Raw genomic sequence first — 17,963 nt, forward strand, 5'->3', positions numbered from 1 at the left:
GGTGGGCTTGTATTTCGGAGTTCGTGGCATAGGTGACTAGGATGGTGGTATGCCTTTGGTTTGAGATATCATAACTGTGTTCCTGTATTCTTTTGCTTAGTGAGCACTTTGTGGATCTGATGTATACAAGATCACGTTGGAACTGTGGTCTCTAGGGGAAACCATATAAACACCAGGTGCTCGATTTTTCTCAGTCCTGTCCTTTCTGTTGTTCAATAGCCCGTACACTGTGCTAGATCTCTTATAGGCAATTTTTGTGCCTTTATGGGTAGCAATTTCCTTAGAGATAGAGCTTAGGTGCTGGTTGTATTGCACCACCGTGTGTGATAGGTTGATGCTGCGATCATGGGTGTTGTTGGGTGTTACTTGTGTATTGTGAGTATTGTGCACCTTTAGTAGGTTGTAATAAATGTGCGATAAGTTATGTATCATGCCTCTATTGTAACCATGCATTACTGCTATGTTTTCTATGCACTTCAGTAATGTACTGCTACAGTAGAGGCATTCTATATGTTAAATAGAAAAATTACAGTTTATATTAATCGGTATATATGTTTTTATATATAATTTAAATAAATTTAAATGTGGTTACTATTTTATAAGTCTAATTTTTAAAAATGTTCAATTATTTAATATATTAAATACATAAAATGAAAAAACTTAAAATAATATTAATTCATGTTAAGAGTATTTTGTTTATTTATTAATTGTGTTAATTAAGACATTTATGTTTACAGTTTCTTTATTATATTGTATTTTTCCATTATGGTCTCTGAAGATTATTTTATACATTTGAAAGACTAAGTATCTTTAGTCGATTTCTTTATTGTTTATAAATAATAGATTCAGTTTCATAATTTAGAATAACAATTAACTTTATTCTCTTAAATTCATCTGGACAATTTACACTACCATTCTTAATGGTTTTTAAAAACTAATTCTGAATTATTTTTACTGTTAAAAGCAAAATTAATTTCTTTTCAGATTAAACTTTCAACTGTTAATTTAACTTTATTCAATTCATGTGAGAACTAAGTATTTCATAATGAATAATATGATTATTTTTATTTTTATTAATTTCATCAGAGATTTATAATTATTTTTTTATTTATCATTTAAAAAAAATTAATGTAAAAGTTGATATTGAAATACAGTGGAACCTCGGTATACGACCTTAATCCATTCCTAATGTTTGGACTTATACCGAATAGGACGTATACCGAACCAACCTTTCCCATAAGAAGTAATGTAAAAATGATTAATCTGTTCTCATGAAAAAAATGGCTGACTTTAAACACCTCGCTTTCCTGGCTAGTTCCTGCTTGATTTTTCGTGAGATCAGCGTGTATCTTTTTAGCTTTCTCGCAAATAATTGCTTCCGATACGCTGTCGCCAGCACACTGTTTTTCAGTTATCCAAAGCAAAAGCAATTTCTCGACACAATCTAATGTTTTCAATCTGTTTAGAAATTGATATAACTCCTTTCGCAACATTAGCAGATTTAATAATGTCTTTATTTTTTGCGATTGTCGATATCGTCGTTCTCGGAATACGGTATGCAGCAATTGAAATCTCGAACACGCATGCCACCTTCATATTTCTCAACAATCTCTTTTTTCAGTTCCATTGTGATTCTAGTCATTTTTTTAGTTTTCTGTTGCTTTTCATTTGCCTTTTTGCAATTCATGATTAATAAAAATAATAAAATTTTACTTACAAATTAAAATCAGAAGAAATTTAACAAAGTTATAAACCGTGGCACCGCGAACGTCTAGTCTGGTCTAGTACACCGATAGTGCTACTTGTTCATAGATGGCGCGTATAATTGAATTAAGTCGTATACCGAACAAAAATCGTATACCGAGCAAAGTTTGTTTCGTCCAAACAGGACGTATTCCAAATTGGACGTATTCTAAAGCAGACGTATACCGAGATACCACTGTATTGTGTAGTTTTAAGTTTTAAAATAAATTAAGAACTAAATATAATTTTAATTAATTTTATGGCAGTTCCTCTAAATTATAATTGAAATGCTAGCAAATAATGTTAGCTTATCATTTATTTATCTAAAATTTAAATAAAAATGAATGTAATAGTTAAATATAAGAATTCTGTTTTTATTTTGTTTTTAAAATTAGAAATCAATTTAAGATTTCATCTGCATCATGAATCATAGGATATCTTGAATTCAATTCAAAATTTTAATTCTCAGGTGGCAGTAATTTCATATTTGTATAAATATTTATTAAAATATATATACATATATCATGATTAATGTATATTTATGATTTGGAAATTGAAATATGATTGATTTTTGCTTTCTATATTTACAAACTTTAAATTTAAATTAAACACTGAAAGATGCTATCTATTTCACCTACTTTTTCATATTAATAATAAAGAGAGTAAATAAATTATGTAAATTGTTTTTCAAATATAGATAAATATTTAAGATTTTACAAAACTGATTGTAATGAAACATCATCCTGAAAAAATTCAATAGTAGTTGTAATTAAAAAAGATGTTTTCAATGTACAGTTGTTTGTTTGTTGATATGAAATATTATTGCAATTATAAAGAAAGATTATATTTTCAGTATTTTTATATAATAATATCATTATTTAAGGCTAATTAATGTATATTATAAAAACCAGGTGCGAATTATACAAGAACAAATATGCTGATAATAGTTTATTCTAACTTAGAATAAATTATTATTGCATATTTGTTCTCATTTATTCTCAATAAAAAGTATATTGACAGTCAAAACTTTCTCTTGAGCATGTGGTGCATGCTAAGCAAGCACAGAGAATTCGCTCCTGATAAAAACAAATATTTTATTCACTTTACATCATTTTTTAAATTTATTTTTTTTATTTTTAAATATTCAATATGAAACAAACTTTTAATTTTTTAGTACCTCCACTATGGAAAATCAAACCTGTAGATAAATCAGTTACCGTAAGTGATAGCATAGTAATTGATTGTCAAGCTGAAGGATTTCCTGAACCACGTATTTGGTGGGAAAAATCTTCTGGTAAGTTATTTCTAGTCAATATTAGTATAATACATAAGAAAACAAATTTATATTGAAACACATAGAAATGTATTTTTTCCGCTATTTTCTTTTTACAACAATACAAAAGAAAAAGTTGCATTTTCACTGATATTTTATATATTGTATTTAAATTGAATTATTATTTTAAGGTCTCTGAAGATTATTTTATACATTTGAAAGACTAAGTATCTTTAGTCGATTTCTTTATTGTTTATAAATAATAGATTCAGTTTCATAATTTAGAATAACAATTAACTTTATTCTCTTAAATTCATCTGGACAATTTACACTACCATTCTTAATGGTTTTTAAAAACTAATTCTGAATTATTTTTACTGTTAAAAGCAAAATTAATTTCTTTTCAGATTAAACTTTCAACTGTTAATTTAACTTTATTCAATTCATGTGAGAACTAAGTATTTCATAATGAATAATATGATTATTTTTATTTTTATTAATTTCATCAGAGATTTATAATTATTTTTTTATTTATCATTTAAAAAAAATTAATGTAAAAGTTGATATTGAAATACAGTGGAACCTCGGTATACGACCTTAATCCATTCCTAATGTTTGGACTTATACCGAATAGGACGTATACCGAACCAACCTTTCCCATAAGAAGTAATGTAAAAATGATTAATCTGTTCTCATGAAAAAAATGGCTGACTTTAAACACCTCGCTTTCCTGGCTAGTTCCTGCTTGATTTTTCGTGAGATCAGCGTGTATCTTTTTAGCTTTCTCGCAAATAATTGCTTCCGATACGCTGTCGCCAGCACACTGTTTTTCAGTTATCCAAAGCAAAAGCAATTTCTCGACACAATCTAATGTTTTCAATCTGTTTAGAAATTGATATAACTCCTTTCGCAACATTANACTTTGTTGCAGCTATCTTTAGATTGACATAAGAAAGTTTGAGTTGAAATGTTCTAAGATGTTTTTCTTTTATCTAATGTCTTTAATATTTTGGCATTTTTCCATATTTCAACATAGCAGTTCCAAAAATATTGAAATAAATGACTTGTAAATTGATTCTGAATAATCTAAATTCAATAAATCAACTATTGATTCAAGCATACACAACAACTTTTAAAATTCAACTCAACACAAAGAAAGTCACTAAAAATAATAGTAATATGTAAAAATATTTTAAAGTTTTAAATTTTATTGTTATAATATATTTAAAAATAATAATATAGCCACTTATCCATTCATAAATATGTACAGTATTTGCTTATTATGATAATTACAGATATTGTTAGTCATTTAATTTTGTCAGAATTAGCAAGTTCTAAAACAAATAAGTTAAAATACACTACAAAAGCTTTACTTATTGGAATTAGAATTTGATTATAATTATCATTATCTTCAGATAAGTAGACGTTTCAAAACTATCTTTTCATGCTACTAGCTGCAGTGTGTGGTTGATGAAGTGCAATTGTTATCAGTCTTATTCAGCTTGAATGCTAAACATTAATTGGTATTTGCTTGTAGTATAGTAGTTCAAATTTTTGGCCCTTGACACTTTAATTATACATTAGTTGTCATTAAAGATGTATTATTGCAAAAATTATCATGTAAGCAACATAATGAATTACTATTAATTAATAATAATTATAATTAACAAACGTTTAAGTTATACATGTTTTAATTGTTTTAACATGATCTTTTAATGTCAGAGTCAATGAAAGAAGAATTTACACTAATTATATTCTTATTTATTTACTCTGCTTAATATTATCAGTATAGTTAAGTCAAAAATGATTACAATAAGCATATTCTATTGTATATTACATACAATGCATTCATATGTAATATTATATATACATATCTGTTAATTCAACACTCATAATTTGATCAAACTAGTGTTAGAAATATCAACTTTTAAGTTTTTTATAAATAATAAAGAAACAAAAACTAAATTTATGCATATAAATATTTGCATGAATCTGAAAGTTTTTATTAAAGTTAGGTGTTTTCTGATCTTTTTCATTGATTTGAATAATTTATTTTTGGTCATTAAAATTTACTATCATTTCTATCAAATGTGAATAATTTTAAAAGCATGTATATTTATTATATTTCTGATATGTTTGTTTTATATGAGTAAATCTTATTTAAATATTCAATTTATTTACATACATATGTATATACAGTGATACCTTGAACTTACGCAATAGGTGGGACCGAGCGATAACTGCGTAAGTCGAATTTGCGTAAGTCGGGGTATAATTTCACATTTAAATACATACAAATAATTTTTTATTGGGGCCAGAGACTAAAGAAAACAATAATTTAGAAAAAAATGTTTAATAAAATCTTAGATAATACATATGTATAACAAATTAGGCCTATATTATTTTACAATTTTTCACATTTACTTGATTATTACGCCATAATTTTAACATTGTTTCCATCTCAGCGATAATACTGTGACGTTTACGAATGATGCTTGAATTTAAAGATTGAGCATTTTTCACAGCTTCGAGAATTTTTTCTTTGCCTTTTATAATTGTTCTGACCGACAATTCCGGTAGATCAAACTTCTTTGCCAATTCACAAATTTTCATTTTTGTATCGAAGTCTTTAATAATGGGTACGTTCGTAAAGTCAAACGAGTTAAACGCGTTAGTAACGAATCGTTCGAAAAGTCTAACGAAATAGGAATAACGATGACTTCATTCTCGCTTAACTCGTTCGACTTTACGAACATACCCAATGTTAACTTTACATTCCAAAGATAAAGTTTTTCTTTTCTTGTTTGATGCAGAAGAATTAGTTCTACTTCGTTTGGATGACATAGTAGAGTCTCTCGAGTCTCCGTAGATATAACAAACACAGAAATAAATAACACAAAATAAATTGTAGCTATGTGTGGATTCCGCGCGACACATCCGAACATGTAAGCTGAACAATAGTGTGGGGGGAGTGAGTAATCAAGGGTTGCGTGGCGCTCAAACAAAAGACGAATCGTCGAGATTTGAAAATCGCGTAACTCCGGGTTCGCGTAAGTCGGGGTAGCTTAAGTCGAGGTATTACTGTATATATTAAAATAATAATAATAATATATAATATATCTATTATATATTATTATTATTTTTATATTTTATATATATACTAGCTGTTACCCGCGACTTCGTCTGCAAAGGTTTTGCAAGCAAACCCCATTTACATTCAATATTTCAATAACCATAGTAATTGTTATATAACACCTACTGCTGAAGAGAATTGCCGAGAATCAAACGAACTATTTTCAATTTGATCAATTTTTTGGAACATTTACAATCATTCTATAATCGAACCAATATGCAATAACAAATTCAAATTTAAAATGGTTCGAACATTTTTAAAATCGAAATGGATAAAAATATTTATAACAATGTCTGAAATGTTATTAATTTAAATACACCTAAGTACTCGATTAAGACTATATCCTCTCCCTTGGCCTTATGTTATTAAAGAATATATATTGATGTTCTTATATTTTAGTTTTTAGTTTCTAAAATTAACTTTAGTTTCTAATTAATTTTTATGAGATCCAGGCTGGCCTAATTGACACCAGTGTAAGGTTTTCAGTGTGGAGTTTTATATGGTCTTTTTAGCTTTCTTATCATTGAATGTAAATGATTACACTCAGAAATTTTTGACACCAAGTAGTTATGCTTACTACTTGTTGAGTTTTTGAGCATTTTTATGCATATATGAAGTCTTGTATGTGAGGTTAGGGGTAAGAGAATGGAGTAGGAAATGACAAGATTCAGTTGGAAGGAGTCACTCAACACAGTTAACTACACTTAAACACTACTTATTAAACAGCACAAACGTTTGTACAATATGTTACACAGCTAAGTTAGACTAAATGTTTGCATTTATGCATGTTATCATCGCAGAGAGAGAGAAAGAGTTCACAAATTTCGGTATGTTACAAGTGTGAACTAGAAATGCCATGTTGAGGAGAACAGGAAATAAGTTTTTGATGTTGATTAACAGTTCTGGAGAGTAGCAGCAGAAGGATGACAAGAAATTTGAAGGTACGGAAATCTAAAGAAGGCACATGAATGAAACGGCAGATGGTAATAGCATACAGGCACAAATCTTAAAAGTTTGAAGAGTGGGTGATGACTGACTAAAATCGGCTATTCTCTGTCATGTTCAATGATGCAAATTCCTTAGAGGTAACTAAAAGTCAAGGGAAAGGTGTCATAAGGTGTCACTATCAGCTCAGACAAAGCGTAAGTTGACACTCTCAAATCAGAAAGTTGACATATACTAGTTTCTGATGAGGTCATCATCAGGATTGTTTTCCTTTAACTTGTTCAATTCTTACATTTTGTAATATTTTTAGTATATAAATAGATATAATCAACTTCAAAAACCACTTTGTTCACAATTCACAAAACGTTTATAATAACTAATAAAATTACATACACTTACAAAGATCACAAGAGATACAATTTATATTACAAATTTGTGATATTTACAATATGGTTTCAGATACAAAATATCAAAGTCCAAAAGTCAATTAATTCCACAACAACAGGTCTGTCAAAAAGTGCTCCTTGCAACATATTTCTTCAGATGTTGGTCACCGCAACTGTGAGACGAACCAACCTTCTAGGCAAACTTAGGCAAAGCTAAACAAACTTGAGTTCCTTTATCAGCTCTTAGGCGAACTGAAACTCTTACCTAAATTTAATTCTTTTATACGGATTGAAGCAAGCGCTGATCTACCAATCAGTGCTCAGTAGTGCTGTCCGCTGATCGTACAATGTTCGCTGGCCAATCCACGATCGTGGATTCAAAACCACCAGTCGTCTCCTGATCCAAGCCTTTACAGCGTTGACCATTGCTCGTTTGAAAAGGAAAAGGGCGGGAAACGTACGTCCAGATGTTTCCATCCCGACAGATATGAAATAGCGACCGCCAGGTGGCGTCAAGTTTAAACAGCGCTGTGCTTTTGTTCTGGTTTTATTTTCATATTTAATATATTTTCCACCTCTTTAATGACACTTGATTATCTTATTTTGGCTTCTTAACCTTTGTTGTGCATGTGAGTACCAATTTCTGTTTTACTTCGTTGCTAGTCAACCTTACTGTCGACCACGTGGCTTGGTGAGTTAGCTAAGCCTAATCTGCAGCACGATGCCGGGGCGCAAATCGAAAGCCACCCCAGAAAACGTGTCTGCAACTTTAAATGAAATATCGAAACTAGGATTTACGGAAGTCATCAACCAACTTAAAAGTATTTATCAGCCCATAGTGAATAAACGCCCACTTAACCAACAAGAAAGTTACACAATAGATCAGTTAATACAAAGAATAACTGACATTCATTTATGCTGTTTAGACAAATACAATGTGGTACAAGAAGATATAGTTAAACTACAAGAGGATAAAATTCAGCATCAATCACAACTAAAATCATATGCAAATGCTGTCAAAGCTTCAAGAGTAAAAGTTCATAACCAGCCTGGCCAAGCACAAAAAAGGGAGACATTAATATTAACTCCAGGGATTAAAAACTCGCAAGTGGACAGAAATACTGTCAGAAGTCACTTAGAAGCTGTTCTAAAACCAGCAGCCAATGGTATCAGGATCGACTCCTGTCTAGTGCAGAAAGATGGGAAAGTCAGCCTACAATTATCCAACACTGCCAGTGTCGATAAAATTATTAATCTCATCAATAACAATCATGACTCTGAATTCAAATTTTCGGCAAGCAAGAAAACTAAGAGAAAGCCTTTAGTTCAAATCCACCATGTGTGCTCTAACTTAAATAAAGAGGAGTTGATTAACACTGTCACTGCACAGAATGACAACTTAAAAAATATACTAGAAGAAAAAGATCAAATACTACAACCACTATTCTCCTTCAGATCCAAGGCAGACTCTGCTCAGGAAAAAACATGGGTTTTCTTGACCTCACCTCAAGTTCATCAAAGTTTACTGAAAAACAGAAGGGTGTATATAGGACTTAGATCTCATCAAGTCCTCAACTACTTAGGAATCAAACAATGCTACAACTGCTGCAAATTTGGTCACATTGCTTCAAAATGTGTACCGGAACAACCTGCCTGCTCACACTGTGGAGTAGAGGGTCACAGCTATAGAACCTGTGTGGAAAAGACCAAGTCGTCTGTTATTAAGTGCATCAATTGTATCCGATGGGCTAAACGACTAAAAATGAATGTTCAAAATATTTCTCACAAAGCCACTGACCCAGAATGTCCTGTATATTTAAAAGTAAAATCAAAACTTATTGAAAATACGGACTATGGAGAGGCCACATACCAAGAAACATATTAAAATTGTTCAATTTANATGTATAACCGGGCAGAAACTGCCTTTTGCTTTTGTTCCACAGGAAACCTTGATACTGTTGACCATATGATCTACCATTGTCCTATTTATGATCAAGATAGACTTATAATGAAATTAGAAATCTTCATGCATGGTTTCAGGTGGCCATGTCCACTGGATAAACTTGTACAGAAGCCTCTGTTTGATACCTTTTACAGTTATATTCAAAATATATGGAAGAAAAGACTTTTCATAATTTCTAATTTCTAATATTACTTTTAGTCTTCACTAAAAGCAGAACTTTCTAATTTTATGTTTACTTTGAATCATTTATCTTGCTTTATGTATCTTAGTGTTATACTCCCATAGGAGTGGTGCACTTATCTAATAAAAAAAAAAAAAAAGATATGAAATAGCTAAAAGAAATAAAAGAACTAATAGATACAAAAAAGATAGAAAACAAAACAGTATTTAACAAACAGTTTACAAATTTCTCTATTAGTCTTTTTAAAAAAAAAATACAAATCTTAAGCAGTCAAAGACAAAGTCAAAGAGTTCCTTCAAATCCTTCATGATGAAGACTTCATTCAGTTTAGTAACAAATATAAAAGAAGAAAGAAATTCTTGAATTTGAACTTTTTCATGTGCTGTTCCAAAATCAATAAAAGACATATGAAACCTTTTAAATAGTTATGTAGTTTAAATAGAATTATTAGAAGGTTTTATAATTATGTAGTAAATATTCGAAAAACAGAAATGAAAAATCTTGGAATCTGACAAAGATGTCTCTACATTTTATTTGATATTTCTTAACCGTGACATAATCTTAGGATGAATGCCACACAATGAAATTGTATATGAAATGTGCACACAATAAATATAAAAGTAAATTGTTTTAGACTTATATGAATGAATTTGAACAGTTAATTCATATTTTAAATTCAGTTTTTTTTTAATTAATTCACATTTTTATTAGTCTTACAATAATTATTTTTATTTATTTATTCAAAAGGTTCTTCACCAGGAGATTATCAAACTATAATCAGTAATTCACATATTCATACTTTGGAAAATGGTTCATTAATGATTAAAGAAATTGAACAAGCTGATGCTGGATTTTATTTATGTCAAGCTACAAATGGAATAGGAACTGGCTTAAGTAAAGTAGTAGAATTAACTGTTCATGGTAAGTTTACAGCAATTAAAGTATTTTTATTTAATTTGTCTTTATAGCAATTATTTTGTTATTATAGCAAGTTTATCCATTTGTAAATCAAACGATTTACAAATGATTAAACTTAATATAATAATCATCATGTACCATCTTTGTTTTAAGAAATTTGGCTACCATGTATTGTCGACTTTTCCTATCACTTGCTTTTCTTTTGTCTACTTGATAGTTAGGAATTTTAACCCAATCTTTGAAATCCTGAAATCAATTTTTCCTTGGACTTTTGCATTTTGGGTATTTCCTAGGAAATCCTTTGTTTTATTGTCAGAAGATTCTCTTAGAATATGGCCTGCAAAGTTTAGTTTACATTCTTTACAGCCTTGAAAATACATGGAGTGGTGAGATTGCCTCCTTCCTTAGCATTTTAATGGTTTAAATATTGAGTACCATATTTAAATCCTTAGAAATTCTTTAAAATTACAAAAATTCACTTGGCTATTACTGTCCTTGTGATAAATTCTTTTTTGTTTTCTCCATTCAAGGTTATATAGTTATCCAAATATTTGAAACTGTCTACCACATGTACATTTTTAACCTACATTGATACATATTAAACCACCGTTTACATCTACATATATTAAAAATGTTATCTAACTTAACCTATCTCATCACCAAATAATCACCTAAATAATTGGACCATAATCCAATTATTTAGGCTATTGTTTGGTGATGTTTCTATATACATATCGGGCTTTATGATGTTTCATATACTTAACCTATCTATATTGCATTTATTATTGAGGACCATTATTTTAGTCTTATCTTAGTTGATTTCAAGTTGATATGATTGATCTATCGCATTGAGTTTGGATAGCATTTTTATCATTTTACCTTTTTTTCTAGTAATAATAATTGTCATTAGCCTAACAGATATTATTAAAATTTTTTCCTCTTAATGAAATTCCTTGGTTATCCTTCAAAGTTTCCTGATTAAGTCTTTCACTGTAAATATTAAATAATGATGGTGAAATCACATAACCCTGCCTAACCCTTTGTTCAATGTTGAATCACTTTATCAGTTCATTTTCAATTTTAAAAGCCCAACTTGTTGTCTATAAAGTATTTTTATAATATACAAATCAAATTTATTACTCCTAGAGGAACTGCACTTGTGCAGTACAACTATAAACCCTACAACCCATCTACTGCAGTAAAAATTTCTTTATTAGAATAAAGGAATTTTTACTGCATTAGATGGTTGTAGGGTTGGTAATTATGTAAATCACATTTATTTATATCAGGGGTCACCAAACTATGGCCCATGAGGTCAGCTCATTCAGCCCGTTGTCACACTGTGCCACAAATTAGCTAAAATGTAGTTATTTATATGTAAATTTCGTAGATTGTAGATAAACTTACTATGTAGAAAAATTAAAATAAATGTAAGCAAAAAGCCAAAATTGGCCCAATGTAATTTTTGCATTTGACGATAATATAATGTTTAGTAAAATCAGTGAAATAAAAAGTTTGGCGACTTTGGCTATTAGAGTGTGTTTTGCCTAAGTGCCTGCAATGAAATTTTTAAGAAAGCAGATTATGAGCTTGCTGCAGTGATCATGTTTGTGTACTGGTAAATAAATATGTTGGTCGTCTCTACTTTTTGTGTATTCAGTGTGCTGTATTGAACAAAATGGTTATGCGGCCCACACTCAACATTCTGTCAGTTATTTGGCCCACTGTGAAAAAAGTTTGGTTACCCCTGGTTTATACCAATGATAATTAGAGAATAAAAAATTTGTTAATTCTTTGATTACAAACAACTTATATATTATATTAATAAGTTATAAAATAATCATTTTCATGTGATAACTAATATTTTTTACTATATTTTTGAAATGTAATTAAAAATTATATCAGATTTTATGCTGAGGTATAGTCACATGATAAATTATTTTAAAAACTATAGTAAAAATAAAATTATATTGTAAAATCTATTATATCTAGAAAATATTACTACTGTTTCAATAAACCAAATTAAAAATATTACAATTTAGTTATTTGTTTTTAAAATTCTTAATGAATAGAATTTGCTTATAATATACATATATCACTGTGTATCACTAATTAAAAAATTTAATTATTAGAAATTATATTAATATAAACAAATAATATATATATTATTTACACTATTCATTTATTTGTTTAAAATAATTAGGTTTACCTTAAATTCAACATACTGAAAGATTTAATTATTTTTTTATTTTATTTAGCTACAAAGTATTTTATTTTAACTTTAGAATAGAAGAAATCTCTTGATTTTGTTAGTAAACTGAATGCTTAAGATTTAAAAGTTGTAAATATTCATTAACATTATTTCCTTGATGTTAGATGTTCAAGAATTTATATATAATATTGTTTTATGTGTTCTATAATTTATATGTTTTAAATTGAAATGTTTACCATATATTAGGATAACTTAGTTAAAGAAGTATTCATTTTTCTTTAATTCCATATTCTGACAACTTTTTTACAAACATCAATTACTTAAAAATTTTTTATTTAAATATTTAGAAAGATATATAGTGTGTCCAGGAATAAACAGACCACCTTTAATATCTCATTATCTCTCCAAAACTGGAATTGTATAAACACACAATGCACAAAACCAACACCAAGCACTGTGAAAAAAAAAATTCACTAACATTTTTTTCTATATAAAAATATCATCAGGTAAAAACGATATAGGACAAAATGGCCAACAAAAATCAAGTTTTTTTTTTTTTTTTTTTTTGAGATGTTCCAACTGATTATGTAACGTATGAAACCAAAATTAACATATAAATTTTAAATGCAATATATTCTAATTACATAATCAGTTGGAATATCTCAAAAAAAAAAAAAAAAAAAAAAAAAAAAAGCATTCAATTTTTGTTAGCCATTTTGTTCTATATCATTTTTACGTGATGATGTATATTTTTATATAGATGAAAACGTTAGTAAATTTTTTCTTTTCACAGTGCTGGTTTTATACATTGTGTGTTTAATATCTTGTGTTTTGCCCAATGTAGAGTGTGTCGAGGTTTTGTTTTAAGGCTTTTCACATGAATTATCTTCTAGTGTAGTTGAGAACTCCAAAGATTTTTTGAGTTTGATTTAAAAAAAATGAAAAAATATGTATAGGGATACAACTTATAATAAGAAAGGAAATAAATTTATAACATTAATGAAAAGCACTCATCAAGACCTTCTAACAGTGCTAAAATATTTTGCTACAATTAATGTAACCAGACATCTTGCATTTTAAAATAATTAAATAATAATGAACATATGTAATTAATATATGGAAAAAAACAAAAGTGTTTCTTTACTTTAAACAAAAAGGAATACTTTATGCAAAGTAAACAAGGTGATGTCATCACCATAGACTTGCTTAATATATGTTTGAACTAATGTTTATTGCAGTTGAATTTATCACCTCTACTGTAAATTGATTTCTCTTTTAAATCATGAAATTTATGTTGAAAATCATATACAAATGCTGCTCCCTTATTTTTGAAATGGTAATTGAGGTTAGCAACAGATTTGCTTAATGAACAGAATCCAAATTGTCCACCTTGTAAGCACAGGGTTATCGGTAAGTAAAATCATCTATATTAAAATGAAATATGAATAATTACAACCAAGTTCGCAAGAGGTTATTTGATATTTTTGATATTAAGAATAAGTAATATCTTCTGTGTTTTATAGAAGAATTGTTAAAAAATTTATGTAGATGGGATCTGTAGTGCCTGGCGAAAAAAATCAGGAGGATGAAATCAGTGATCAAATAGGATCAATCCTTATATATAATTGCCTGTATGTTACTCTTAAATATCTCTTAGAAGAGCATGAGAAAGTGTCATGAGTTGAATGTTTGTGAGTGGAATTTTAAAAAAATAAAGATATTGTTCTTATAAAGTGAAATCTGTTCATCAGCTTTTTCCAGATTTTCAAGACTGATTGGCATTCTTTAATACAATAAAAGAAAAATAGCCAATGATGAAAACTTTGCACATCAGATTATTTTTACTGATGAGCAACACTTGTAAAGCTTTCTAGTTCCTTGTCATATTATTGGAGTGACAGCAATTCTCATCATTGTAGACTGTAGAAAGCCATAGTTAATAAGTACATAGAAAAAGTAAATGTTTGGGCAGGCATATGGAATAATCGATTAGTCAGCCCATTTTTATTTGAAGGAAATTTCTATTGAGAACTATTAGAAGAAAAAGTTTGACCAGCTATTTAAGATAGAGGAACCAATTTTCATGCATGATGGCTACTCAGTCCATTATTCTTAGAAATTGGATCAGAAGAGGAGGTGCCCTCTTTTTCTCTGGGTTGTCTTTTTCATAATCCTCAAGGGAACTCCCTAAATTCCATTATCAACAAACAACAGAAAATTCATGACTTTAGCCTATTCTGCAAATATGAAAGAAACTAATGAATGATATTTGTTTTTTGTTCCATGCAATTTTGTTGTATGTTGACCAAAACTTGGCCTTGACTGCAACCACCTTGGGGAGTGCTGATTAAACATTAAATTATAGTCTGAAGCTTCTTCCATAATGAATGATGCCCTTTTTTATAGCTTGTGACCCCTCTTTTTTGTAGTCTGTGGGCACCACTGCATATATAAAAATATATATAATTTAAAATTATATACATATATTTTATATTAAATATTTTAAAAATATACAGTGTGGTTGAAGATAATTTAGCTGGGTTTTCTTATCTGGGTAGATGCAAATTTTTAGTTTGGAAAAGTGTATTGAATACATTATTCAAAATCAATTTAGAGTATGTTGACAAATTTAACTTAAATGTAATTATTATAATGTTATAATTTTTAATTTAAATTGGCTTAATCAAATTGTTTTTTATAATTAGAAAATTTCCATTATATGTTCAGAACAAAAAATAACAATAGCAATAATTAAAAAAAAATCAAAAATTACATTATTTAAGTTACAGTAGACTCTGGATTTAACAAACAAAAAATTTTTGTCATAAAGCATGTTTTATTTGCAGATAGTCTGCTAAAAGGTTGATCAGTGAGTAAATGAGTATAAATTACACAATGTAGTACATTATAATAATATTTTATTCATATATTCTAACAACATATTAATACATTCTGTACATTGTAAGTTCATTATTAATATGTGTTTTTAAAACACATTTGATTTAATGAACTTTTAGCAATAGCAGCCACCCCTTCCCCTTCCTTCAATTTGAGTCTAAATATGTACATTATGTTCTAGTATGATGTGATATAAATAAAAATTAAAATTTTTAAATGTAAAAAGTATTCACTTTTTCAATTTTTCGTTTTTGTCAATTTAGTTGCAGCTTATTTTAAAGCAAAATTCAGTGCATTAACACTAAAAAAAGGAGATAATGCTCAACTTCAATGTCAAGCTTTTGGAGAGTTGCCAATAACTATCACATGGAGCAAAGATAGACAGTCATTTGAACATCCTTCAGATCCTAGGTAAGTCATATTTTATTTAAAATAATTTTTTCCACATGATAATAACAAATATGTTAACTTTTCATACTGATAAGTTGAAATCTTCAAATTAAAGATAGTTTGTTGTTTTGATGTAAACAATACTTGGAATACACAAATTTAGACATTTAAAAATCTGATTTTTAAAGCCAAATAATACCTCTAGGCCAAATTACTTAACATTTAATTATTAACAGTAGCATTAATATAGCCCAAAATAATCTGGAAATCATTTGACTTTATTTGGAATAGTTCAGTTTGTCATTTTTAAGTTTTTAGTATTCTTAATTTTTCAATAAAAATAATAGTGTACACTTACACTGTTTATATCTTACCTATTATCTTATACATATATTGGAAACTGAAATATTAATACTTATATTAAGTTATTTTTAATGTATTTTAATATCTGAAGTTTAAAAGTTTCTAATTACATTAACTTTGTTATATAAATTATATCTTAAAGTAAATGAAATTATAATTAAACAAAAAATAAAATGAGCTTTTCTATCCTTCAAAAATATTGTATGCAATTATGTATTTTATAAATGATTCCAAAAATGTAAAATAAGTGAAACCTGATCTTCTTCCTAAATTGACACTTTGTTGCTGTTTAGCAACAAAGTGTCAATTTAGGAAGAAGATTGCCAGCATTGTTGTAAATGTGTAAATAAATCTGTTTTAATTAAGTGCACTTACTGTTTTCCTTTAAAATATCTAAATTTTTAAAGAATAAAACATTTTCATATTTTTATAATTAAAGTTTTCTTTCACTTTGTAATAAGTGAATTATTTTTGTTTGATTAATAATTACCTAGCACTTTAACACTTCTAGCAATTATTTTCTTAAAAAAAACAAAGATTTTCAACCTCTTCATCAGCCCTCTTCAGGTATGTGAAGAATATTTTTGCATAGAAAATATAAAAGATATATGATAATTAAATATGAAATTAAACAAGTAATTAGGTATATTTCAATTGAAATATTTTATGAATTTAAGATGATGTAAAAATTAAACTTTTGTACAATATCAAATGTTATAGATAATAATGGTGTCACTATGAGAATGCAAGTTGTACAGACTGCACTAGTGACATCATCAGAGGGAGTGACACCAAAATAACTTTCCATAAAATTTTTGCAGTGTTTCAACAGAAATTTATTTTTTTATAAAAATCTGTATGTAGTTAGTTATAACAACAAAAATATTTTTCATAAGCCCAGCTTATAAGTATCAATACAAGATAATGATAAAAGATTTTCCTTTGCCAAATATTTCAGAAACTAATAGAGCAAGCACTTTAGACTTTTTTCCAATTTATACTGTCAGGTATGTGCTAAACAATAATGCAAATTTCCACCTCCTTCACTTTTCTATTTGAGAGAGTTATTTTAATCTCTGTCCTTAATGGAAATAGGACAACATTTTAATTATAAAGCTGTAGCAAAAAATACACATTATCATCTTTCAGTAGAGTTTGGAATGTCAGGTGGAATTGTGAAACAGGCTGCCAAATATGATAGGTAAATGCTTCATTGTACAATACAACATATAAGGGATAACAGTGCATCACTGCATAACGTGAATGCAATGTGGAAATGGTTGAATGTGTAGTTAGGTTTATGTTAGCAGTGATATGGATATGCAAATGATCTAATTTAATAGAAAATGTTAAACACTATTAAATACAGTCGACCCCCCTATAATTACGGTCCCTATAATTACGATTCCTATAAAACTACGAAAAAATATACGTATTTTGGAAATGTTGAGTCAGATTAGTGTAGAATCGATTAATTTTATGGAAGAAAACCTTTCAATCAGCCGTAGTCCGTAAACTTGACACGTGTCGGGCTGTGATTGGAACGACTTGTAAGAAA

General features: G+C 28.3%; 1 protein-coding gene across 1 annotated transcript in view; it reads left to right on the forward strand.

Moving 5' to 3' along the window:
- Window positions 1-17,963, forward strand: part of LOC111631548 (Down syndrome cell adhesion molecule-like protein Dscam2) — a 170,899-nt gene that overhangs the window by 88,854 nt on the left and 64,082 nt on the right. Inside the window, exons 10-12 of the mRNA XM_023375805.1 lie at window positions 2,918-3,037; window positions 10,372-10,545; window positions 15,916-16,063. Of these exons, the coding sequence (XP_023231573.1) occupies window positions 2,918-3,037; window positions 10,372-10,545; window positions 15,916-16,063 (442 nt within the window). The remainder of the gene's footprint in view (window positions 1-2,917; window positions 3,038-10,371; window positions 10,546-15,915; window positions 16,064-17,963) is intronic.

The sequence above is a fragment of the Centruroides sculpturatus genome, unplaced genomic scaffold, assembly GCF_000671375.1.
Source record: "Centruroides sculpturatus isolate CEXI.00-Female unplaced genomic scaffold, Cexi_2.0 scaffold712, whole genome shotgun sequence".
Classification (NCBI taxonomy): Eukaryota; Metazoa; Arthropoda; class Arachnida; order Scorpiones; family Buthidae; genus Centruroides; species Centruroides sculpturatus.